This window comes from Podarcis raffonei, chromosome W (genome assembly GCF_027172205.1).
Source record: "Podarcis raffonei isolate rPodRaf1 chromosome W, rPodRaf1.pri, whole genome shotgun sequence".
NCBI classification, from domain to species: domain Eukaryota; kingdom Metazoa; phylum Chordata; class Lepidosauria; order Squamata; family Lacertidae; genus Podarcis; species Podarcis raffonei.
Genome location: NC_070620.1, coordinates 9,486,499 through 9,510,926, shown reverse-complemented (window position 1 = coordinate 9,510,926; position 24,428 = coordinate 9,486,499). Strand labels below are relative to the sequence as shown.

General features: G+C 48.3%; 1 protein-coding gene across 1 annotated transcript in view; it reads left to right on the top strand.

The window, feature by feature from the left end:
* LOC128406119 (inositol polyphosphate 5-phosphatase OCRL-like) overlaps positions 1–24,428 on the top strand; it is a 70,317-nt gene that overhangs the window by 25,213 nt on the left and 20,676 nt on the right. The window contains 1 exon segment of the mRNA XM_053373142.1: positions 7,129–7,238. Coding sequence (XP_053229117.1) covers positions 7,129–7,238 — 110 coding nt within the window.

Below are 24,428 nucleotides of genomic sequence, written 5' to 3'. Positions count from 1 at the left end.
GTTTTCCAGCAAGTCTTTATATCTGACCCAGACATTTAATAGTGCTTTTCTGACAATATGGTTTTTAAAACTTTTGTGTGCTTTAACCTTGTCATACCACAAATATGCATGCCACCCAAAAATATTGTTAAAACCTTCCAAATCCAAAATGTCTGTGTTTTCAAGAAGCAGCCAATCTTTTAGCCAGCAGAAAGCTGCCGCTTCATAGTACAGTTTAAAGTCTGGCAGGGCAAACCCCCCTCTTTCCTTTGAATCCGTTAAGATCTTAAATTTAATTCTGGGCTTTTTGCCCTGCCAGACAAATTTAGATATGTCTTTCTGCCACTTCTTGAAACAGTCCATTTTATCCATTATTTGTAATGTTTGAAACAAAAACAACATTCTTGGCAATACATTCATTTTTATAACTGCAATTCGGCCTAACAAGGAAAGCTTCAAGTTTGACCAAATCTCCAAATCTTTTTTCACTTCTGTCCAGGTTTTTTCATAATTATCTTTAAATAGATTCACATTCTTAGCTGTCATATTTATACCCAAATATTTCACTTTTTTAACCACAGTCAACCCTGTCTCATTCTGAAACCTTTCTTTTTCAACCTGTGTTAAGTTTTTCTCCAATACCTTTGTCTTTAACTTATTCAATTTAAATCCTGCCAATTGACCAAACTCTTGGATTATTTCCAAAACTCTTTTCGTACTAGCTTCTGGCTCTTGCAATGTAAGTACTAGGTCATCTGCAAATGCTCTCAATTTGTATTGTTTAGCTCCGACCTGAATCCCTTTAACCAACTGGTCCCTCCTAATCATATTAAGCAAAACCTCCAGGACCGATATAAAAAGTAATGGGGAGATAGGGCACCCCTGTCGTGTCCCTTTTTCAATCTTGAACTCTTCTGTAACTACATTATTTACAATTAATTTTGCTTTCTGTTCAGAATATATTGCACCTATACCATTCTCAAACCCTTGACCTACCCCCATCCCCCGGAGGTTCTTCAACATAAAACTCCAAGAAATGTTGTCAAAGGCTTTCTCAGCGTCCACAAATATCAAAACAGCCTTAGTGTTTATATTCACTTCCAACTTTTCCAGAATGTCAATTATATTCCTTACATTGTCCGACAAATGCCTTTTCGGGAGAAAGCCTGCTTGGTCCCCATGAATCTCCTCCATCAGAACTCTTTTCAGTCTCTTTGCTAAAATGTCAGCAAAGATTTTGTAATCCACATTCAATAACGAGATGGGTCGGTAGTTTTTAAGTTGGGTCTTTTCAGTCTCTGTCTTTGGTATAAGTGTAATATAAGCCTCTCTCCACGTGTCGGGTGCCCTTTTCCCCTCCATAATCTCGTTACAGACTTCCTTCAAAGGTTGTATCAACCCTTCCTTCAGAACTTTGTAGTATTTGGAAGTCAATCCATCCGGTCCTGGGGATTTGCCCAACTCCATACCCTGAATGGCATCTTCTATTTCTTGTGCTGATATCTCCTGGTTCAAAATCATCTTACTTTCCTGCGAGACCTTTTTCAGTCCATTTTCCTCGAGGAATTGTTGTATATCCATTTCCTTCTGCGGCCCTTGTGTGTAGAGTTGTCTAAAGTAGTTCTGAAAGCAGTTCCTAATTTCCGCTGGGTTACTTATATTCTTTCCTTCCACTTCTATATTTGTTACCGTGTTGAGTTTTTGTCTCTTCTTTATTTGCCAAGCCAATAACTTGCCACATTTGTCAGCAGATTCAAAAGTCTTTTGTCTCATTTGCTTAATTTTCCACTCTAGTTCTTGATTCGTCAGTTCCATATATTGTGTTTGATAAAGTTTAATTTCTCTTAAGATCTCTTGTGATTTTGGCTTCAATCTTAGTTTCTTTTCCCCTTCTTTTATCTTTTCCAGAATTTTTTCCTTCCTCTCATTTTGTTTTCTTTTCTTTAATGTATTTTGTTGTATCAGAAACCCTCTCATCACGGCTTTACTTGCGTCCCATACTATTCTTTTTTCTACTTTAGTCCTTAGGTTAATTTCAAAATAGTCTTTCAAAGTTTTTTGGGCCTTCTTGCAAATCTCCTCATCTCTAAGTAAGGTGTCATTCATTCTCCATCTGAAGGAGCCAGTTGTTGTTTGCTTCATCACCATCTTTACTGCATTATGGTCGGAGAAAGTTTTTGGGCAGATTTCCACTCTCTTTATATTCTGAGCCATACTGCTAGTCACCCAAATTTGGTCAATCCGTGTCCATGTCATTTTGGCCTCAGAAAAGAAGGTTCCCTCTCTTTCTAATGGGTGTTTTGTTCTCCAAATGTCAATCAAGTCCATATTGTCAGTCATTTCAAAAAAAGTCTTTGGTAGTCTTCCATCTTTTGTTACTACCTGTCTTTGTGCTTTATCCATATTTGTTGAAACTACTCCGTTCATGTCTCCCATCATGATTAGATTATAATCCATATAGTCCATCAAAGTCTCATGCAACTTCTTAAAAAATTCAGCTTTCCCTTCATTTGGTGCATAGATTCCCACTATCAGGTACTTTTCTCCTTGAAGTTGAATTTCAATTGCCAAATATCTTCCTTGGTCGTCTTTAAAAATTTGTTTCGGTTGCAGCTTTTCCTTTGCATAAATCACTACTCCTCTCTTTTTTACTCTGTCTGAAGATATAAATTCTTGTCCCAGTCTTTTATTTATTAATAGCTTTCTATGTGCTCTTGTCACATGGGTCTCTTGTAAACAAATCAAGTCCAATTGGTCTTTCTTTAAAGCATGAAATATATTTTTCCTTTTTCTGGGAATGTTCAAACCGTTACAATTCCAAGTTAGAAGTTGCAGAGCCATGATGGGGTTATTTACTCTTTCCTCCTACAGCTCCCAATTTTTGTTCCTCGTTTGTCGGTGGTTCCGTATTCGTGTCTAATGAAGGATGCCCTTGCCCTGGAAACGTCTCTTTCTGTAGATCTTCTTCGTGTTCTCCTAGGAACTTGTCTTTATCACTCACTGTCTTTATTCTTCTTTTCTTCCCCTTATATTTGAAGGACAAGCCTTGAGGAAACTCCCACCTAAATTGTATGTAGTTCCTTTTCAGCAATATCACCAGGTCCTTGTAGTGTCCTCTTGCGTCCAAGATACTTTTAGGGATGTCCTTAAAAATCTCAATGTGAAAATCTTCAATTCGAAGGGTTGTTTGGTAGTGCAGGTTCAATATTTTGTCCCGTTCCTCTCTTGATCTTAGGGTTATTAAACAGTCTCTGGGTCTGTTCTTCCTCTGCCTTGCTCCCAGTCTAAATGCACTTTCTATCTTAAATTCTTCTTTATCCAGCTCCTGCTTCCAAAAGTCAGAAAATTCTTTTGTCAGATAATCCACCAGGTTGTCTTCTTCCTTTTCCGGCACAAGTCTGATCCTCAGGTTCCTCTCCTTGCGTTGCATATCCTGCATAGAAAGTGCCAGTTCATACTCATCTAGTTTCTTGAACACTGGTGGAAACTTTCCCTCAGCAGCAGTTGCAATTTCCTTAGCTTCCTCAGCTATCTTTCTTGTTGTAGATGATTCTTCCAATAATTTCCCAATTGCTTCTGCGTTTGAGTTCACTTTGTTCCCAAGGTCAGTTATACTTTTGGTGTTTGAATCGATTTTCCCAGAGATTTCTTCAATTTTCTTATTTGTTTCAGCAACTTGTACTTTAGTTTCTGCACCTTGCTTTTTTAGTTCCTCTAAAGAGTCATTTATCTTCTCCAATACCTTAGCAAAGGTTTCTTCTGAAGACATTGTTTTCACTTTTGCCTTTGGAACAACTGTAATTCCAGGGGCTCCTGATACAGAAGCCCTTCTTTGCATAGAAAAATCAACTTTGTATTGTCTGCCAGATCTCAAGGTTGTTTCTTGTGAATCCTCTTTCTTGTGACTTTTCTCTTTACCATCTGCCATAACAAAGTCTTTTGCTCAAGGTCATTCCCACACTCTTGAGCTGTCAGACATAAATTCTCAAGTTTTAAACTCCACTTGTTGCTGAAACAATTTATAATTCCTCTAGAGGGCGTAAAGTCAATTCTTTACCTCCAAGTTAGTCCCACACTCTCCAAACAATAAACAAAAGTCCTCCTAGTCCTTTTCAATTGTTTTTTTTTCCTCTTTCTAAAAGATCCAAGTCAATAATGTCCTGCAGATAACTTTACTATGCAACAAAGTAAATGTTTCAAGTTGAGAGTAGCCAAAGTCAGTTAGAAATACTTTTTTACCTTCTTGTGACAGCAGTCCTTAGCCGGTTCCTTTTCTCCGGCAGTCCGATCCCCAGGTATGGGAGCAGCGGTAAATAGCTCAATTTCTTTTTAAAGTGGCAGGAAAACACTTTAAAATCCTCTTCCCCCCCCCTCCTGCCTTCGGGGAGGGAGTTCTTTGCTTGGTGGTGGATTTATTAGTTCCCAAAACTCTCCTTTCAAACAGTTACAGCTTGAGTGTCTTTCGCTTTGATCTTGCTACAGAACGGAAAGCAGACTTCCTTTTTGGTGCTTGTCCGTTTCGGTGCCCAATTTCTTTAATTTTAGTGTCCAATTGTACTTAAGAGTCAATCTTACTCACGGATAGTTGTTCTTTTTAGTCCGAATTCACCGGAAGAAATCAGCGCTCTCCGCTAATGGCGACGCGGCTTCGCTTCGCAGGCTGGGTGAAGACGACTCTCAGCACCGCTCCACACACCCTCCGCTGTTCCGTAGCCTTTAAAAAGGCTATTTCACAGCGTCGGGGGGGCGCAAAGGTGCCCGCCGAGTCTCCAGTTCACAGGCTACGCGCCTGTGATTTTTGAGGGTCCCCGCTCCGCCGTAGCTGACAGGACCCGAACCCACGAAGCAGATCTCTCCCGGAGCTCCGGGAGAAATCCGCCATTAAGCGCTGGCGCTAACCGGAAGTGTCCCTTTTTTTGGATAGTGTCCCTTTTTTTGCAGGATTCTGATTGTTGGATTACCGAGATGACAGCTAACTTCCTGCTCAGTGTGATGAAGAGGAAAGCGGCACTAACTTCTTTTTTAACACCACAGCTGCAGTCGATACGCTGCACAATCGAACGAAGTTCCAAGTAGCTCCAAGTTCCAAGGTCAATGGAGCTAGGACAAATCCGAGGAGCTGAAGGACCCCTTCAACGATCCTCCTCCACCCTCAGCAGTTTTTTTTTTTGTCTTTTTGTTTTTGTATTATCGGTCACTCGATGTTTTAAATCCCTTGTCGCTTCTGTTATCTCTCTTTTTTTTTCCCCCCCTGTAAGTATTTGCCCAGGACGATATCTACCTTTACCTCCCCACCCCCATTTTATGTTGTTATTTCTATGTATATCATGCTATGGCCACACGGCTAATGCAATAAAATCTATTGATATGTGGTGGTTTAGGATATTGCCCTGTTTATTTCCTTTGTCTGGGATACCCCAGCCTAGGCTAGAGAAACCACTTTCAGACAGTTAAGAGCAAAGTGTAGCTATAACATAGGATGACTGCGACTTCTACAAATGCTTTTTAAGGTTGCAGTTTTGTGCAACCTTAATTAGAAGCAAGTCCCAATTAAGTTGAAGGGTTGCCTTGGAATAAGTAGGACTGCTCTGCAATTTCCCAGTTAGAGGGCTTTCCTAGCTCAGCACACGCTCCAGATGTTGTTGGACTCCCATCAGCCCCAGCATGTCCCTGGCCAATGGTCCAGCAATATCTAAAGGTCTAAGGTTTCCTGCTCTAGGTTTTGCATCTGTCTGGAAAATCTGCATTGCTCACATGTTCTTATCAGCAGAGACTTCCATTAAGTCCAATTAAATTGCTGATGCTTTTTGTTTTACATTTTTCTCTCCAAGGTTTGTGTGTTCATCATGTTGACGACCTTTCTCCCACTTGGCGTAAGTATCACTGGTATTTTGTGTTGAAACAGAGGCCTGATTGCTGCACCTTACGGTGGATTTCAACTCTGTGAGCGTAGTCATGCCTTAGCCCTTTGAGAAGGATGCTGCAAGGAAGGCAAGGGGGGGCAGCCTCAGACTTCCAACATATGCAAAACCATCATAAAACATTAAAAACTTCCCTAAAGGCTGTATAGTTACTTATCTCCTTGACATCTGCCTGGTTCCCTGTAACTTCGCTTCTCACAGTGAGGAAACCGCCAGAAGGCCCTCGGTGCTGGACCCTGATGCCTGGGCTGAACAATGGGGATGGAGACACTCTTTCAGGGCTGAGGCCATTTAGGGCTTTAAAGGTTGGCGCCAACACTGAGAATTGTGCTCAGAAACGTCCTGGGAGCCAACGTAGGATGCAAAAGGATGGTTTTGCGGTTGCTCATAGTGTTGGGGGTGTATTCTGGTGGTTGTTAACAGTTTGTATGGATTATTGGTACATATAACATTGTTTATTGGAGGTATAGCTAACCTGTGGTCTGCCAGATGTTACTGAGCTGCAGTTCCTGTTGGCTCCAGCCATCATGGCCAGTAATCAGAGATGATGGGAATTGTAGTTCTGCAGCATTGTGAGGGCCACGTGTCTGCTACTCCTGAGTTAGAGGATTTTCCTGTCGTGTGATGCAGCAAAGTAATTTAAGATGACATGGGGCAAAAATGCACAAGCATCCTGTACCTTTAATAATTGGGTATAAGATAGGATTTCAGCAGGTATACCCCTTTTTTTACACCTGGCTAACCTACTAGTAGGGACGCGGGTGGCGCTGTGGGTTAAACCACAGAGCCTAGGGCTTGCCAATCAGAAGGTCGGCGGTTTGAATCCCCACGATGGGGTGAGCTTCCCTTGCTCTGTCCCTGCTCCTGCCAACCTAGCAGTTCGAAAGCACGTCAAAGTGCAAGTAGATAAATAGGTACCGCTCCGGCGGGAAGGTAAACGCTGTTTCTGTGTGCTGTTCTGGTTCACCAGAAGCGGCTTAGTCATGCTGGCCACATGACCCGGAAGCTGTACGCCGGTTCCCTCGGCCAATAAAGCGAGATGAGCGCCGCAACCCCAGAGTCGGTCACGACTGGACCTAATGGTCAGGGGTCCCTTTACCTTTAACTTTAACCTACTAGTACTTCACCTTGGTCTTCGAGCACAACAGTGGCTGTTAATAGACTCCATTGTCAGGCAACAGGGGGTCTTCTGCTTCTCTGCTGATAAGCGATTTCTTTTTGGCTTTAGCTAAACATTCAGCGTACCCAAAAGACAGCTTTTGCTGATTTCACAGAGGGAGAGATCAAGTTCATCCCGACGTACAAATTCGACTCTAAAACAGATCGCTGGGATTCCAGGTAAGCGCCTGCTTGATAGTTAAGCCTTTGTAAGTAAGTCCTCTAAATTATTCTTCTGCAAGACTTCTTTGTTTTTCCTAGTCTGCTGAGATGCTAGTAGTGTCCTGCAGTTCCATCCTCTTGAGCAGGCTAGTAAAAAATATATTTTAAAAATTGCTTTCTGCTAAGCAAGCTGTTGGAGGAGGGCTAGAGTTGAGGGCTGGGCGGACTTCCTTTCCTCTGCAGCCAGAATGGACACCAAGCCACGGAGGAAGAGAGAGATCCAGCTCTCCTTCACCTGCTCACTTTGCTTGCATGGAACTCCTGGTTGCCAAAGGCTGCTAGGCGAGTTGTGAAATGCAAGGCTGTGATATGTTGTCTTCCTCAACCCATCCCTGCTCAAAGTCTCTGGAAATGTTTTGGCTCCTTTCCCACAAGCAGCCTTTTCCCCACATTCGTCCTGATAACCAGCATCCTCTGTTTCATGGTGCGTATAACCGGTGTTGCAGTTCATTGAAAGGTACAGCAGGAAGTGTGAACTGGGGCTGACTTAGAATCCTGTTTGTGTCAAGGAAGTCTGGGAATTAGACTTGGTGCTCTCTCAAGATGAGTGTCTGGGCATAAGAACATGTGAGCAGCCCTGCTGGATCAGGCCATTGGTCCATCTGGCCCAGCATCCTGTTCTTACATTGGCCAATGAGATGCCTCTTGGGGAGCCCACAAACAGGACCTGAGTGCAACATCACACTCCCCTCCTCCAAGCCATACTGCTTCTGTTGGTGGAGTATGTTCTGTGGCCATTATGGCTAGTAGCCATTGAGCCTCACCATCCATGATTTTGCATATTATTGTGGTTATTGACAACTGTAAGAAGCCACCTAGGCCTGCTAGTTTCATTGCTCTTGCTGTGGTAATGGGGAAATCAAAAAGACAGACGGAACATGTAGTGACGAAGCCGGAAAACGGCAGGCTCCTTTGGGCAGCATTTCAGGTGCCAGAAATCCACTCCCGACATAAGGAGGGGGGGTTGCGGGCTCACGCCCCCATCTACATCCTCGCGGGGCTGGCTGCAGCCCCGCGGGACTAGGGGATTCCCAAGTCATTAGTATTCATTATTCATTGCGCCAGCCAATGGGCTGGCGGCAGGGGCGGGCTTACAAGGGGGCATTTAAGGTCGCGGCAGCCCGTGCTCGCCCCTTTTCTTCCTTTTCAGCTGCTGCGGTTGGGGCTTCCTTATTACCGGCTGTTGTTCCTGCTGCCTTTTTCGGCCGCGTGTTCCTCATTTCTTTCTTATTAGCAGCGTCTTCGCTTCGTTACAGTCTCTATCTTCTCGGCCATAAGCAGGAAAAGAACCCAGCTTCAGTCGGAAAGCCTTCCGATCTTGGCGACCGGACCGATCCAGCGGCGTGGTTCCTGTGGAACCCAGCGGTGCTTTCAGCTGTCTCTCTATATGCGCTCCAGGGTCCCAAGGGAGAGATCCTTGTCCGCGAGCCGCTGCAGCGCTCGCAAAAGGCTCACAAGCGAACCAGGGACTCACTTCAGCCCGAAAGCCTGCTGATCGAAGCCGTTCGAGCCGATCCTGCACCGCGGCCCCTGGGATTCCACATTGGAGCCTCAGCTGCAGAGCAGCCACCGCGTCCGCCGTCGTCTCTTGCTTCAGCCACTGACCAGACCCGGAGAACTACGGTTGTGAGCTGACTCAGCGCTCACAAGAGGTTTGCTGCATCAGGGAGGTCTGCTCACACTAGGTTAATTTGCGGGGGATCGCGGGCGCCGGGAGACGGGGTTTTGGTGCTTAATACAACTCCGGTGCGCGTTTTAGAGCTGGCGGCAGAGCGCGACTTATTGTTGTTTACAGCGCCGCAGTTTCCCGCTTTAAAGAAGTGCTAAGGGACCACCGCCATCTACTAACTGTCTGCACTCTTGCAGGGTTCCCGTTTTGTTCCTGTAATGGTTCTAGGGGTTGCTCGTGTGTAAGCCGGTGCAAACACCTGGCTGGGTTGCCTGAGTGAACCTTATCTGTCCTGACAGCCACTCTCCCGTGGCTGTCTCAATCGCTGGCAGAATCCGTCAGTGGGCGTTTCTTAAACTTCTTCCAGCAAAGAAGCTCTTTGACGCCTAGTCTCCTCCTACTCTCTCTGCGCGAAAGCCTTCTGCGCAAGGAGGGCGTAGGCGGCGGAGGACCTCTACTTTCCCCGCTGGTCCCCGGCAAGGAGTCATGGGACCGCCTTGCCGCTTCCCCCATCTGCCCCCCTTCTCCACTGGTGCTACACTGATTCTCTTCCCCAGAAGATGGGCTGCCTCTCCCACTCCCGGGACGCTCTCTGGAATCCCTCTGGATTTTGCTCTCTCACTCCAGCACTGATGGCAGTTCCCTAACATCCACCTCCTCCTCAGGACCCCCCACCCACCCCTGGCGCGATTTTCCGATACAACCTCCTCTCTCTCCTCGGTTGACGATGCGGGGCATCCCCTGAAGGAACTATCATCTTCTGAGGATTCAAACCCAGCCTCCCATCCGCTCGGACTTCTTCCTACTGGTTGAACCTCCCAGTCTGATCCTTCTCCCTCGGACACCTCCCCTCCCTCCTCTTCGGAGGCAGGAAAACCCACAAAGTCCCCTTCGTCGTCTGTGGGTCCAAATTCTTCCTCCCAGAATCTAGCTAATGGTTTGGGTTTATCCGGAAACAAACCGTGGAATTCTTCCACCAGATACCCGTCAGTGATTGATTCAGCAGGGACCCAAGTGTTTTCAGACTTAGGTTCCCCCTCCCAGGCTACCAAGTACTCTACCTGGCGACCTCGCCACCTTGAATCGAGTATTTCCATGGCTTCGTTACAGTGTTCCCTGTCCTCTTCCCGCGGGTGGGTGGTAACCCCTCCCTCCCGTCCCAGGAATTCCTGTCCCTCCCTGTAAGGTGAAAGTAGGGACCTATGGAACACCGGATGTATCTTCATGCTGTCAGGCAACGTGAGTTTAAATGCCACTGGGTTAACCTGCTATATTACCTCAAAAGGCCCCAGCCGCCTAGGCTGCAACTTCTTGCACCCTCCCTTTAGGGGCAACCCTTGGGATGACAACCACACCCTGTCTCCCACCCATATGGCCTCCCCCTCCCGACGGTGCTTGTCCGCCTGCCTCTTGTAAACTTCCTTGGCCCGCTCCAAGTTCAGCCTGAGTTGCTGGTGTAAGGCCTCCATTTCCTCCACAAATTGCTCAGCTGCAGGTACACTCCATCCTTCCTCCCCCCGCCCCGGGAAGGCCCTGGGGTGACACCCGTAATTGGCCATGAACGGGCTCATTCCCGTGGATACGTGTTCAGCGTTATTGTACGCAAATTCAGCCAAAGCCAATTTCTCTACCCAATCGTTCTGTCTCTCGCTGACATAGCAGCGTAGGTATTGCTGGAGTATACCGTTAGCTCTTTCGGCTTGTCCGTTGGTTTCTGGGTGCCTCGCCGTCGAGAAGCTCACCTCGACCTGTAGCAAGCTCATGAGTCTCCGCCAGAACCGGGAAGTAAATTGTTTCCCGCGATCCGAGATTACCCTCAAGGGATCCCCATGCAGTCTAAAAATGTGATCCACAAACAGCCTGGCTGTCTCTGCCGTGGCTGCATGTGAGCAAGCTACGAAATGGCACATTTTAGTCAGTAGATCGATCACTACCATGACCGCTGTCTTTCCCCTTGACTTGGGCAGATCTGTCATAAAATCAATGGACACCACCTCCCAGGGCTTTTCCGGTGTAGGTAAGGGTTCCAGTAGCCCTGCAGGAGCAGCCCTTTCCCCCTTTGCCCTCTGGCATCGGTCGCACCCTCGTACATATTCTCGTACGTCTTCCCTCACCTTTGGCCACCAGAACTGCCTGGTGATAAGTAGCATGGTCTTGTGCTGCCCAAAGTGCCCAGCTGTTGGGTTGTCGTGGAGTTGTCTAAGTACCTTCCCCCTCAAAGTCTCCCCTGGTACATACAGCGCCCCCTTATAGTACAGTAGCCCTTCCTTTTCCTCAAACCCTCCATTGACTTCCTTTCCATCCCTGAGTTCCCTGATCTTTGTCTGAGCAAAGTCGTCTCTGGTGAGCCCTGCCAGTTCTGTTTCCCAATCAACGCTCCCCCCCCACACCGGTCCTCGGGGAACACGTGCCTGGTCTCTGGTGGCCCCTCTCCTTCCATGTACTCCGGTTTCCGGGAGAGAGCATCTGCCCTTACGTTTTCCTCTCCCGGCACGTATCGGATCTCGAAGAAAAACTTGGCGAACTCCTGGGACCATCTGATGTGTCTCTGGTTGAGCGCTCGCGCGGTCCGCCAGTATTCCAAGTTCTTGTGGTCAGTTCGGACCTGGATCTTGTGCTGCGCCCCTATCAATAGATGTCTCCATTGCCGAAATGCCGCATAGATCGCAAGCAGTTCTTGGTCATACACCGTGTAGTTTTGCTCTGACTTGCTCAGCTTCCTAGAGAAAAAGGCACACGGCCTCCAGTTCTGCTTGGCCCCGGGCTGCAAAAGGTCCGCTCCAATCGTGCGGTCGGACGCGTCTGTCTCCAGTCTCATGGGCTTCTCCGGATCCACGTGCAGTAGCTGCTCTTCCGAGGCGAACGCCTTCTTCAGTTTTTCAAAGGATTGCTGCACATCCTCTGTCCACACGAACTTCTTTTTGCTACTAAGACAATCCGTGATGGGCGCTGTCAAGTGAACGAAGTTCTTTATGAACTTCCTGTAGAAGTTGCTGAAGCCTAGGAACCTCTACACATCCTTTCTGTTTTTGGGGGCTTTCCATTCCAGCACTGCCTTCACCTTGCCCGGATCCATGGCTAGTCCTTTGTCTGACAACCTGTACCCCAGGAACTCGACCTCCCTGGCGTGGAATTGGCATTTTTCCAGCTTGACCCACAACTAGTGCTTCTTCAATCTCTGCAGCAACTCCCTGACATCTCTGACGTGTTGCTCTTCATTGTCCAAATAGATTAAGACGTCATCCAAAAAGGCTACGCAGTTCTTGTACAGCAGGGGCCCCAACACATGGTGCATGAAGGCTTGAAAGCAGGCGGACCCCGATTGTAATCCAAATGGCATGACTAAGTACTCAAAAGCCCCCGGGGGGTGAACATGGTCGTTTTCCATTCGTCCCCCTCCCTTATCCTAATCAGATTGTATGCTCCCCTGAGGTCCAGCTTGGTAAAAATCTTCCCCTGCCTCACACGTGTCAAAATATCGTCAATCCTGGGCATTGGGAAAGTCACGGGTTCTGACACCAGGTTTAGGGCCCGGTAATCCACGACTAATCTGGGCTGATTAGTCTCTTTTTTGTCCACAAAGAACACTGGACTGCCCCCCACCGCCTTTGATTCCCTTATGAAACCTCTCTTCAGGTTCTTGTCAATAAACTGCCGCAACTCCTGCATCTCCCGGTCGGACATGGCATACAGCTTACCCACCGGTAACTGAGCCCCTGGAAGCAGGTTGGTTTGGCAGTCAAATGGCCTGTGGGGGGCAGTCTGTCTGCCTCCCTCTTGCTGAAGACCTCCTTCAAATCAGCATATTGTGGTGGTACCTCCGTCTTTTGCTCCAGGGCCACCCCAGTCACCCTGGCCACAGTCATTCTGGGTTCCTTCCCTCCCAGACAGTATTCTAAGCAGTAAGCTGACCCAAAGGTGACCGACCGCTGATGCCATGACACCACTGGGTCATGCATTGCCAGCCAGCTCATTCCCAGTATTATTGGGGGTCCTGCCAGCGTGGCAACGTGAAAGGCAATGGTTTCCGTGTGCCTGGAGACACTCATTCGCATTGGCGGTGTCTGGTGTGTCACTTCCCCTCCCAGGAGTTCCCTGCCATCGATGGTGGTCACCTGCAAGGGAAAATCTAGTGGCAACAGGTGGAGCTGGTGCTCCAGAGCGAAGTCTCTGCTGAAAAAATTACACGAGCTGCCAGAGTCTAGCAGCCCCTCCACTTTGACGGGGTGCCCATTTGGGAGTTCTAGCACCACCTCTATGGCTATAGCTGCCTTGGGAGGGTCAGGCACTTCTATTTGTTGCTGGCCTCGCTGCGGCCCCTGCTGGTTGGCAGCCAGGCATTGTTGTTTCCCTGCACCCGCTCTTCCTCCCCCTTCTCGTCGTGGCCTGCAGCCCCCATCATGCCTTGCCAGGCTTTTCGTTGAGGGCAGACCTTTGCAAAATGCCCCGGTCGCTGACAGAGGAAACACTTATTGGTAGTTTTCCGCTCCTTTCCCTCCCTTTTCCGACCTTCACCAGCGTTTGAAACTTCGCGCGCACGCGCTCCATCAATTTCCATCAGCTCCGCCACCTGGGAAGGCTCCCTCGGCATTTCCGGAATGCGGTTGTCATGGAAACGTTCCACCCTTATCTCCCGCTTCTCCTGAGCCCGCACTTCCTGGCGTACACTGATCGCAAGCACAGTCTTTGTGAGCTCATCCATCGACCGCGGGCGGGGCGCTCGGGACAGCTCGTCTTTCACTTCGGGGGCCAAACCCGCTTCAAACAACATTCGTACTGGTTCAGAGTCCAGATCCCATCCGAGCTTGTGGACTAACATCGCGAAACACGACCAGTAGTTTCTGACAGACAGGCTCCCCTGCTTGCACCCCATCAGCTCCCTCCGTGTCACGCTTTGCTCCACCTCGCTGGAGAACATCGCGTCCATTCCCTGGTAGAATTTCTTAAGATCTTTCAATGCATCATTCTGCGTCGCCATTAGGGGCCTGACCCATTCGCGCGCCCCATCCTGCAGATGTCCAACAATGTAAGCCACCCTCTCCCCGTCATCCGCAAAGTCATTTTTCTGCAATTCCAAAGCGTACTGAATTTCTGTTCGGAAGGCATTGTAGTCTTGGGGCTTTCCACCAAACTTGTGTACCAGCCCCTGAACCTTCCTCCCTATCGGGGTGGCTCTGACCTGTGCATCCTGAGCCCATCTCTTCTCCAGCTGCGCAGACAGGGTAGCGACATGCGCCTCCAGGTCTCGGTTCCTCTCGACCAGACCTCCCACCATGGCTTCTTGCTCTGTCCCTCCGGCCGGCTCTGTTAAGCTCATCGTGCTGCCTCTCCAGTGCTGCGCACAAGCAACGTCAGGGACTGACGGATTGCTGTAATGGTTCTAGGGGTTGCTCGTGCGTAAGCCGGTGCAAACACCTGGCTGGGTTGCCTGAGTGAACCTTTTCTGTCCGGACAGCCACTCTCCCGTGGCTGTCTCAATCGCTGGCAGAATCCGTCAGTGGGCGTTTCTTAAACTTCTTCCAGCAAAGAAGCTCTTTGACGCCTAGTCTCCTCCTACTCTCTCTGCGCGAAAGCTTTCTGCGCAAGGAGGGCGTAGGCAGCGGAGGACCTCTACTCTCCCCGCTGGTCCCCGGAAAGGAGTCATGGGACCACCTCGCCGCTTCCCCCATCTGCCCCCCTTCTCCACTGGTGCTACGCTGATTCTCTTCCCCAGAAGATGGGCTGCCTCTCCCATTCCCGGGACGCTCTCTGGAATCCCTCTGGATTTTGCTCTCTCCCTCCGGCACTGATGGCAGTTCCCTGACAGTTCCTTTCAAGGCTAGATTCGACATAATTTCAGATGGCAGGCGGCTAATCTATTTGTAGCGTGTGCGGTTGCCCTGGAAACAAAGGTGGGCAGGCGCCATTTTGTGTGGACCACGAGGTACCGGCAGCGGCCTTTTTGGGTGAGGCATCCCCTTATCCACAGGCTACCTGCAGCTATTTCGCATATATAAAGGAGCTACTGTATCATCGCTGGTAAAGGCTGTATCCTTGCTTGGAAAGGTTACTTTTCGGAACACTTGCTTGTAGTTTCCTGCAGTTCTGGCCAGTTTAGGTGGATTATTTGTTACAAGGGAGCTCTGCTTGCCTGACCATACTGTTTATCTTTAATTCATTGTGCTGCCGGAGGCATTTAATCCTTGCGCTCCCTGTTGCATTAATATTTCATCGCGCTGCCGGGTACAATTAACTCATCTTGCTGCCTGATATCAATAATTCATTCAGGGTTATTGCTGAAAGAGCTGTGTTTTAAATAATTCATAGGTTGCTTAAAAGTTGTTGTACAATTCATTGGGAGCTCCTGGCTTAATTCATAGAGAGAAAGTTATTGCTTGGTTTTAAGAGGCTTGCTTTTCAACTGCATTGCTTTACTTTAAGCCGCTGGTTAATTACATTCTAGTGTTAACTATTGCTTACTAATTACAGCGGTAATATTAACAAGAAGGAACATTGGTAGTTAATTAATAAATAGATGATCAATAATTGAATAAATATTAAGCAAATAAATAAATATATATTAACAACAACAACAACAATAAAAAATATTATTATTAATGATAATTATAAATAAATAAATGAAATGAAATAAAGTAATATAAAATAATAATAATAGTAATAGTAATAATAAATAAATAAATAAATAAATACGCAAATACAAAGAACCAAATAGGCTATCACTTATATACATACACTCATTTATACATAGTTCGGTGTTGTTAACAATGGCAAACAGGGGCAATGCTCAAACACCCCAGACGGGTGGTGCTCTAGTGCCCGTTGCGCCCTGTAACCCTCAAGCGTTAGCTCAATTTTCGGCGATCCAAACCTTTTAGGCGCAATGCAGGCCTCTGGTGGCCTCGACTTCTACCATAGTAGAGGTTTCTCAAGATTGCATACCTGACACCCCCCTCAGCCAACAGGGCCAGGCAGGACCATCTTCAGCTTCGTCTAGCACGACGCAGCAAGTCATGGGGCCGCCCAATCGGCCCCAAACACGTTTACAAACTGCACGTGCACAGAAGCCCAAGTCTAGTGAGCAGAAGTCCAAGGCCGGCACGCAGAAATCCAAACCACCACGGGCCGCCCCCCCAATGCAGCCAGCAGGCAATTGGTGTTCCTAGTGTTTTTCAGGATCCTCCTGCTCAGCATAGTCCGTCCGAGGGGTCCGCCTCAGATGAGGAGATACCTCCCCAGCAGGCAACTTCAACTTCCAATGACCCAGCCCCGCAAGACAGCAGCACCCGCGGAGGGAAGCGCAAAGCAAAGAGGAAGCACGTGTCCAAGAAGAGCAGAAGTGACCCATCCGATTCCGAGGATGAGACAGGTACCTCTTCTTCAGAGGGTGATAGTGATGCTCCCATGGAGACTTACTGGGGGGAAGGTGAACAGACTGGTGCTCCCTTGTAGATGCACAAGAGGAGGGCCAATTCTCACCGAAAAACCTTTAACGGTACTCTTGAATGGAAAGATGGTGCGTTAGTGGAAGATGTTAAAATTTCAACTAACTTGTCTACTGATTTTATCTTGGGTAATCACCTTTCAAAGAGAAAAAGGGATAAGATACTGAATGGGGATATGTTCACGTTGCTGCCACCAGCACAAATGAAAGGAAAGGGGGGAAAAAAGAGGTATTATGAAAAGAAAAGATATAGGTCACCTCGGGCGGAGCGTACCCTCGAGAATTGGCTCAATGGCTACCAGGTATTCATGGGGGTAGCCTTAGGTTGTTATCCTAAATGCGGGTTGCACCTTGCATCTTATCTGGCGCATGTTAGAAGGGCCCACGAATTAGCGGGGGAGGCGGCTGCCCTGTTGTGCGATGAGGACTTTTGTAGAAATGCCTCGCTGTTGCCGTCCACGCGCTGGGATCTGAGGGACAATAACTACTGGATGGAGCATGTGGGTCCTTACATCGAAAAGAAAACGCACGACCAGGCAAAATCCGGTAAGACAGACACAAAATGTCGCAAGCAATGCTGGGATTTCAACAAAGGGGCCTGCCAGCGCACTTCCTGTAAGTACCTACACAAATGTGAAAAGTGTTCAGGCAGCCACCTGGCAACGACCTGCTACAAGAGCAAGCAGCAGCCCTTTCGGGGTGGTAGGGGTCACTTCCACCAGGGTAACCGGGGTGCCCCCTCAGGTGCGTCAGGGCCCTCCCACGGTGCAGCAGGGAATCGCTACTAATTTGTCTCTCAACCTAGCTCACTCTCCCATTAAGCTCCATCCCTTAAGAAGGCTGTTAAATTAATATCCTAATAGGCAAGCCACTGTTAGGATATTTCCGTTCCACCTTAAAAGGGAGCAGGATGTTTGTATAACAGCCTGCGCGTTTCCTGTCTCACAGGATGTTTATGTTGTCTGTTCCTTTCGTTTTCTGCTGTTTTGCCTGAGCAGTCGGAGCAGACGGTCATGTCTTCTTTGTTCTGACCAACGCCAAATAAACTGTAAATATGCTCTCATGCTGTGCAACTTTTGCTGTGTGAATTCTGCTGAAAGAGTGTGCACAAGTCCAAGAATGTGGCTATCTTTTCTTGAGGCTTCGTGTCGCTAAATTGCTGGTACTGCGTGACTACGGGAGGTCGATGGATCGTCCGGCACCGAGCTTGGGGGCTCAGATGGACTTTATCTCCCTGGCAGTATCCCAACAACAGGTTTCGGGCCCAGATTCACGGCACTTGCAGGAGAGTAAGACAGCGACAGACTGCTGAGAGGTATGTGCTGGGAAAGTGAAAGCAGAGGCTTTTCTGGATGCCGCGGAAAAGGCCTTTGATGTCCGGCAAAACTAATTGGCCTGGGAGCCGAGCCAGAGGCATCGTGATTTATGGGCTGCCGAGATAAGACGTCTTTAAAGGCAAAAAAAAAAAAGACGCAAGGCTCACGTAAAAAGCTGGAATGGAGATTTCCCAAGCTTCGGAGGCCACTGAGTGCCCAAAGTTAAATCGGCACAATTATCAGAGCTGGGCAGAATGGTGTGAGAGTTTGCTGCGTCAGTTTGGAGTCTGGCATACTGTGTTTGAAGCCACTCCAGTTCCTCGGACAGAGAAATGGGACGCCCAGCATTCGAGGGCCGTTGATATAATAGTCTTAGCCGTCTCCCTGGAGGAAATAAAGACGCTTGCTGGAAATCTCACGGCACGTGACATGTGGGATGCTTTGAAAAAGGCCCACCTGCCAATCACCCCAGCCCAGGGTTTGAATGCATCGGAGGTCCTGGCTGTTTCCCAGAATGCTAGTGAATGCAGGGATGCTGAGGGCACCGGTTGCAAGCTGCAGGGGGAGCAGACTGCCACGTCATCCCAGACAGCATTCCAGCCTCCAGGGGGAGCCAAAGCGTTGGCAGCTGTGAAGTGCTGGAACTGTGGGAACCAAGGTCATACTCAGAAGTTTTGTCGAAAGACTGGAAATAAACAAAGGAAAAAGCCTGCAGATGGCCCGAAGCAGAAGGGGAGTGGAAGGCCAGGGAAAAACAAGGCTTTGTTCGCTGGCACAGCTTCACCAAAGGCTAAAGGCACGTCTGATGGCCAGGAGCAGGGGGGCAAGTTGCAAAAGCCCACGCCAGTGGAAAACAAGGTTATGTTTGCTGGCACAGCTCCACCAAAGGCTAAAGGCACGTCTGGTGGCCAGGAGCAGGGGGGCAAGCTGCAAAAGCCCACACTGGTGGAAAACAAGGTTCCTGCTTCGAAGGAAAAGGCCAGGTTTGTAGTGAATTCAGGGTGCACGCGCCATCTCACCAAAGACCGCCATCTGTTCATCTCCTTCACACCTCAAGATGGAGAGATCCACCTGGCTGATGGAAGGACTTTGCAAGCTGCAGGAGTTGGGACTGTGAAACTTGCAAGTCTGCATACTACCATCAGAGATGTACTTTTTGTTCCAGGAGCTGCGGACAATTTGCTTAGTGTCCCACAGCTGAATGGGCGTGGTTTTGAGGTTTCCTTCAAGAGGACTGTCTGTGTCATCAGAAAAGGCAAAGAGGACATTTTGCATGCAAAGTTGATGGATGGTTTGTTCTGTCTAACTTATGATGACAATGCTGTTATATCTAATGCTGATACTTGTTGTGTTGCACAAACTAACAAGGTTCTTCATGCAGGATGTATTCATGATGCACATAGAAGATTTTGTCACTTATCTTGGCAAGCGCTAGCCAAGATGCCTGGGTTGGTTGAAGGTTTGGACATCAAACCCTGTAAATTTCACATGAAATGTGTATCTTGTGCAGAGAACAAGGTGAAGGTTGCTCCAAAAGGCAAGGAGTCTAGCAGGCAGGCTTCCAAACCCTACCAGCTAGTGCACGCAGACCTGGTAGGTCCTCTAGCGCCCTCTTTGGGAGGAGCAAGGTACTTCATGGTTCTAATTGATTCTTTTTCCAGGTACATTCATGTGTTTATGCTCGAGCAGAAATTGCAAGCATTTCCTAGGTTCAAGGCATTCTGTGCTTGGTTGGAGAATGCTCATGGTAAACGTATCGGCTGTCTGTTTACTGATCGAGGCGGGGAGTTCACTTCTCAGCAGTTTGAAGCTTTCCTGACTGAGAAGGGAATCCAGCATGACTTGTCAACGCCTAGATCGCCATGGATGAATGGGCTTGCGGAGAGAGCAAATCAAACGTTGCTGCAAGGGATAAAAACCTTGTTGCATGATGCCAACCTCCCTGAGAAGTTCTGGGGGGAGGCTTTGGCGAATTTTGTTTATTCTTTTAACAGGAGACTGTCATCACCTATTGGCTGCACTCCCTATGAGAAAATGTTTGGGAGGAAACCTAATGTCAAGCACATGAGAATCTTTGGTTCTGACATGTGGGTACACACCCCACAAAGCAACAAGCTTGGGAAGCGTGGGGCACATGGTTTGTTCATGGGGTACGAAAAAGGTGCATACAGGGTATGGATGACTAACTCTAAATCCATAAAGTTCACAAGGAGTGTTGAGTACAATCCTAAGTGGGGGGGAAATGTGGGAATTTTCCAGAGTTACCCAGAGGAGGATGAAGGTGATGTGAAGAAAGCAGATCATGCTGAGAAAGCTGAGGAAACTGAGGATGATGATGATGATGATGATGATGATGATCAGAGTTTGAATTCCAGTTCAGTGGGCGGCGCTGCTGCTGCTGTCAGTGACAGTGATGACACAGCAGACTACAAGAGCGCAAAGGCCTCAGTCAGACCGTCTGATGAGTCTGACAATGAACTGGAAGAACCACTGTTCACCATTGGTCACTTTTCTCCAAAGAAGGAGGAGATGAGTCCAGAAGACTTGCGTCTGGTTCGCAGGTCTGAAAGGGCGACCAAAGGCAAACCTCCGAAGAGATTTGCTGATGAGTTTGCTAAGACGGCAACTGCTGTTCTTAGTAGCTCAGAGAAGGTGTGGGAACCTTCAAGCTTCAAAGAGGTTCAGGAGTTAACCTCTAAAGATGCTGAGCCTTGGCTTAATGCCATGAAGGCTGAAGTTGATTCCTTGAACAGGAACCAGACTTGGGAGCTGGTACCGGTAGTCCCAGGGATGAGACTGGTTGGCAGCAAATGGGTCTTCAAGGCCAAGACAGACCAGAATGGCAAGGTTGTCAGACACAAAGCCAGATTGGTTGCCAGAGGTTTTTCACAGGTACCAGGGCAGGATTACCACGAGACCTACTCACCCACGGTCAAATATGAGAGCATTTGGCTGATGCTCAAGATCGCTGCGGAGGAGAAACTGCATGTTTCCCATCATGACATAAATACAGCTTTTTTGTACGGGATTTTGGGGTCAGGAGCTGTACATGCTTCCACCTGACGGGATGCAGATACAGAAGGGAATGGTCTGTAAACTGCGGAAATCCTTGTATGGTCTCAAGCAGAGTGCCAGGTGTTGGAACACAAAACTCACTGAAACGTTGCTTTCTCTAGGTTTTCACCAGGGCAAAGCTGATCCGTGTATGTTTGTCAAGGAGGAGGGGCAAAACAAACTGTATTGTTTATGTTTTGTTGATGATCTTCTGATGTTTTGGAAGAATCAGGCTTTCTACCAAAGCACCCTAGCTCAGCTGAAGGAGCACTTTGACATGAAGGATCTTGGTGAGGTATCCAACTATCTTTCTCTGCAGGTGGAGAGGGACCAAGCAGGTAATTTTCTGGTACACCAAACACAGAAAATTACTGATGTATTAACCAGGTTGAATTTGGTTGATGCAAACCCAGCAGACACACCGATGGTGACAGGTTACCAGGTAGATAGTACTGCTGAAGCGTTTTCTGACACAACGCTGTACAGATGCATTCTAGGCAAGTTGAATTTCATTGCTAGATGTTCGAGACCTGACATTGCTGTAAGCACTAACCTGCTGAGCAGACATGCTAACAATCCTACTGTTCAGGATTGGAAAGCTCTGAAGCGCATAGCCCGGTATTTGAAAGGGACTATGCACTACAGGCTGAGGTTCACCAGTCAGAAGACTGGAGGTCTTGAAATCTTTGCAGATGCAAGTTTTGGAAGTGACACCACGGATGGTACAAGCACTTCTGGAGTATGCTACATGTACAACCACTGCCTGTTTGACTGGTTGTGCAAAAAGCAGACAACAGTTAGCCTAAGTTCCTGTGAAGCAGAACTCAATGCTCTGTCATTTGCACTCATGGATTGTGAATGGTTGATGCAACTGTTTAAGGACATTGGGGTTTCTGTGAAATGTCCTATACAAGTGTATCAAGACAATAGATCTTGTTTGGCTTTGCTGAACTCGGAGAGTTGCAAGCAAAGGACCAAGTACTTGCAGATTAAGCTACATCGTGCAAGAGAGTGTATTCAGAAAGGACTCATTCAGGTGTCCTACATGCCAGGAAATGAAATTCCTGCTGATCTGTTGTCTAAGGTTGTTAACAGAGAACAACTTAAGGTTTACGTACAAAGGTTGCAGTTGGGTTGAACCACAGGTACTACAGGTTACACGGAAAGGGGGAGGATGTTAGGATATTTCCGTTCCACCTTAAAAGGGAGCAGGATGTTTGTATAACAGCTTGCGCGTTTCCTGTCTCACAGGATGTTTATGTTGTAAGTTCCTTTCGTTTTCTGCTGTTTTGCCTGAGCAGTCGGAGCAGACGGTCATGTCTTCTTTGTTCTGACCAACGCCAAATAAACTGTAAATATGCTCTCATGCTGTGCAACTTTTGCTGTGTGAATTCTGCTGAAAGAGTGTGCACAAGTCCAAGAATGTGGCTATCTTTTCTTGAGGCTTCGTGTCGCTAAATTGCTGGTACTGCGTGACTACGGGAGGTCGATGGATCGTCCGGCACCGAGCTTGGGGGCTCAGATGGACTTTATCTCCCTGGCAGTATCCCAACAGCCACCCTTCTTCTGTGGGAGGGGTTCTCCCAAGGGTTCAGAATTCCAGTTGCTTTCACCCCCCAATTCCAGTAGCCCACCCAATCAGAAGTCAGTTTGGGGGAGACCGGACATTGCTATGAGAATGATTCAGAAAGAAATTTCAGCAGGTAGGGTGGCTGGTCCATTTGTGGAACCTCCCATTGATCAGCTGCATATTTCACTGCTCAGCATTGTCCCCAAAAAGGCCCCTGGGGAATTCCGGATGATACATAACCTTTCTTACCCCAAGGGGGCTTCAGTTAACGACGCTATCCCCCAGGAGCTGTGCACGGTGAAATACGCATCTTTTGATCAAGCAGAGAAGCTGGTTTGGGGTTTCGGCAGGGGCGCTTTCCTGGCCAAATGTGACATCGAATCCGCATTTCACCTTCTCCCTGTTCACCCTGAAGACTATCGTTGGTTAGGCTTTAAATTCCAGGGGGCTTATTTCATCAACAAAGCAATGCCAATGGGGTGTTCAATTGCTTGCGCTGCCTTCGAGACTTTCAGCACCTTCCTTGAATGGGCGCTGAAATTCAAAAATGATTCTGAAGGGGTTGGGCATTACTTGGATGACTTTATTCTGGTCGCAAAAAATGCAAATGACTGTAGGGCCTTGCTGCAGGCCTTCAAGTCGATGGCAGAGGAGCTGGATGTCCCTTTAGCAAACAAAAAGACTGAGGGCCCAGTTACTACGATGACTTACCTGGGCATTGAGCTTGACACAATTGCCCAAACATCTCGCCTTCCTGCTGAGAAGTTGGTTGCCCTCAAGGAGCTTATTTCACAGCTGTTGCCCTTAAGGAAGGTTACCCTTAAGCAAATTCAATCACTCTTGGGTCACCTTAACTTCGCGTGCCGAGTGGTTTCACCCGGTTGCCCCTTTTGTGGACGGCTAGCTAAATTGTCAGCAGGTTTACGGTCACCACATCATAGGGTGCGTCTCTCGAAGGCTGTAAAATCAGATCTCGGGGTGTGGCTGCAATTCTTAGACGAATATAATGGAATCTCACTTTGGCAAGATAGCATGGTCCTGCAAGCCGATTTCCAGGTGCATTCAGACGCAGCAGGTTCTCTGGGATTCGGCGTCTACTTCAGAGGTCAGTGGTGCGCACAGCGGTGGCCCTCTTCATGGCAAGGAAAACCCATACTACGTGACTTAACATTCTTAGAGTTTTCCCCCATTGTAGTCACAATTCATCTATGGGCCGAGCAATTTAAAGACCACAGGGTCTGCTTTTGGACGGACAACCAAGCAGTGGTGTCTGTTTTAAATAAGCAATCTTCTCGTTTGCCTAGAGTAGCGTCGCTTTTACGGTATTTAAAATATCTAGTGCACCTCCGCGACTTAGGGCGGGCCCCCAAAACCCTCAATATTCATTCCGTAGTGTCAGGGGCTCAGGAGCAGAAGCACAGGGGAGAGAGGAAATGGAGAGCGAAGGGGAGGAATCCGAGGGCAGCGTAGGGGAGTATGACAGTGACCCGAGAGATTCCATGAGCTTCTCCAGCGAATCAGAAGATTCCCAGAAGGGGGCGCCGATGGTGAGGGCAAGGAGGGTCCCAGGGGGGACGCACCAGAAGCAAGGGGCCAGCGGGGACTCCCAAAGCAGCAGCGGGGGATCAGGACCAGCTTCCCCACCAGAGCGTAGTGGGGGGGAAGAGTCACATGTGTCAGGACCAGCGTCTCCTCCAGCGGGGAGAGAAGATGAGTCAGGGCTGACTACGCCTCCATCGGAAAGTGGGGAAACAGAGGGGAGGTCAGTTCCAGCTAGCCTCCCCGAAGGGGGGAGCAGTGACAGCAGTGTAACGGTCAGAAGGAAGGTGGCAGGCTGGGCGCGCGCGCCAAGTTCAAATGTACAGGCGCGCGGGACAGCAGGAAACCCGGATTGGGAACCAGGTCCTAAAGCCCGCCGGAGGGAGGGGGAAGATTCAGGGGACTCAGCGTCAGAAGAGTCTAGGAAGGGCGAGACCCCGACGGACAGGCGGACCCAGAGGAGGAAAGAACAAAGGAAGAGGTGGAGCAAGGCTAGAATCTTAAACTGGTGTCAGGGGGGAGGAGATTCAGATGGAGCTTCGGCGGTCTAGAGTTTGAG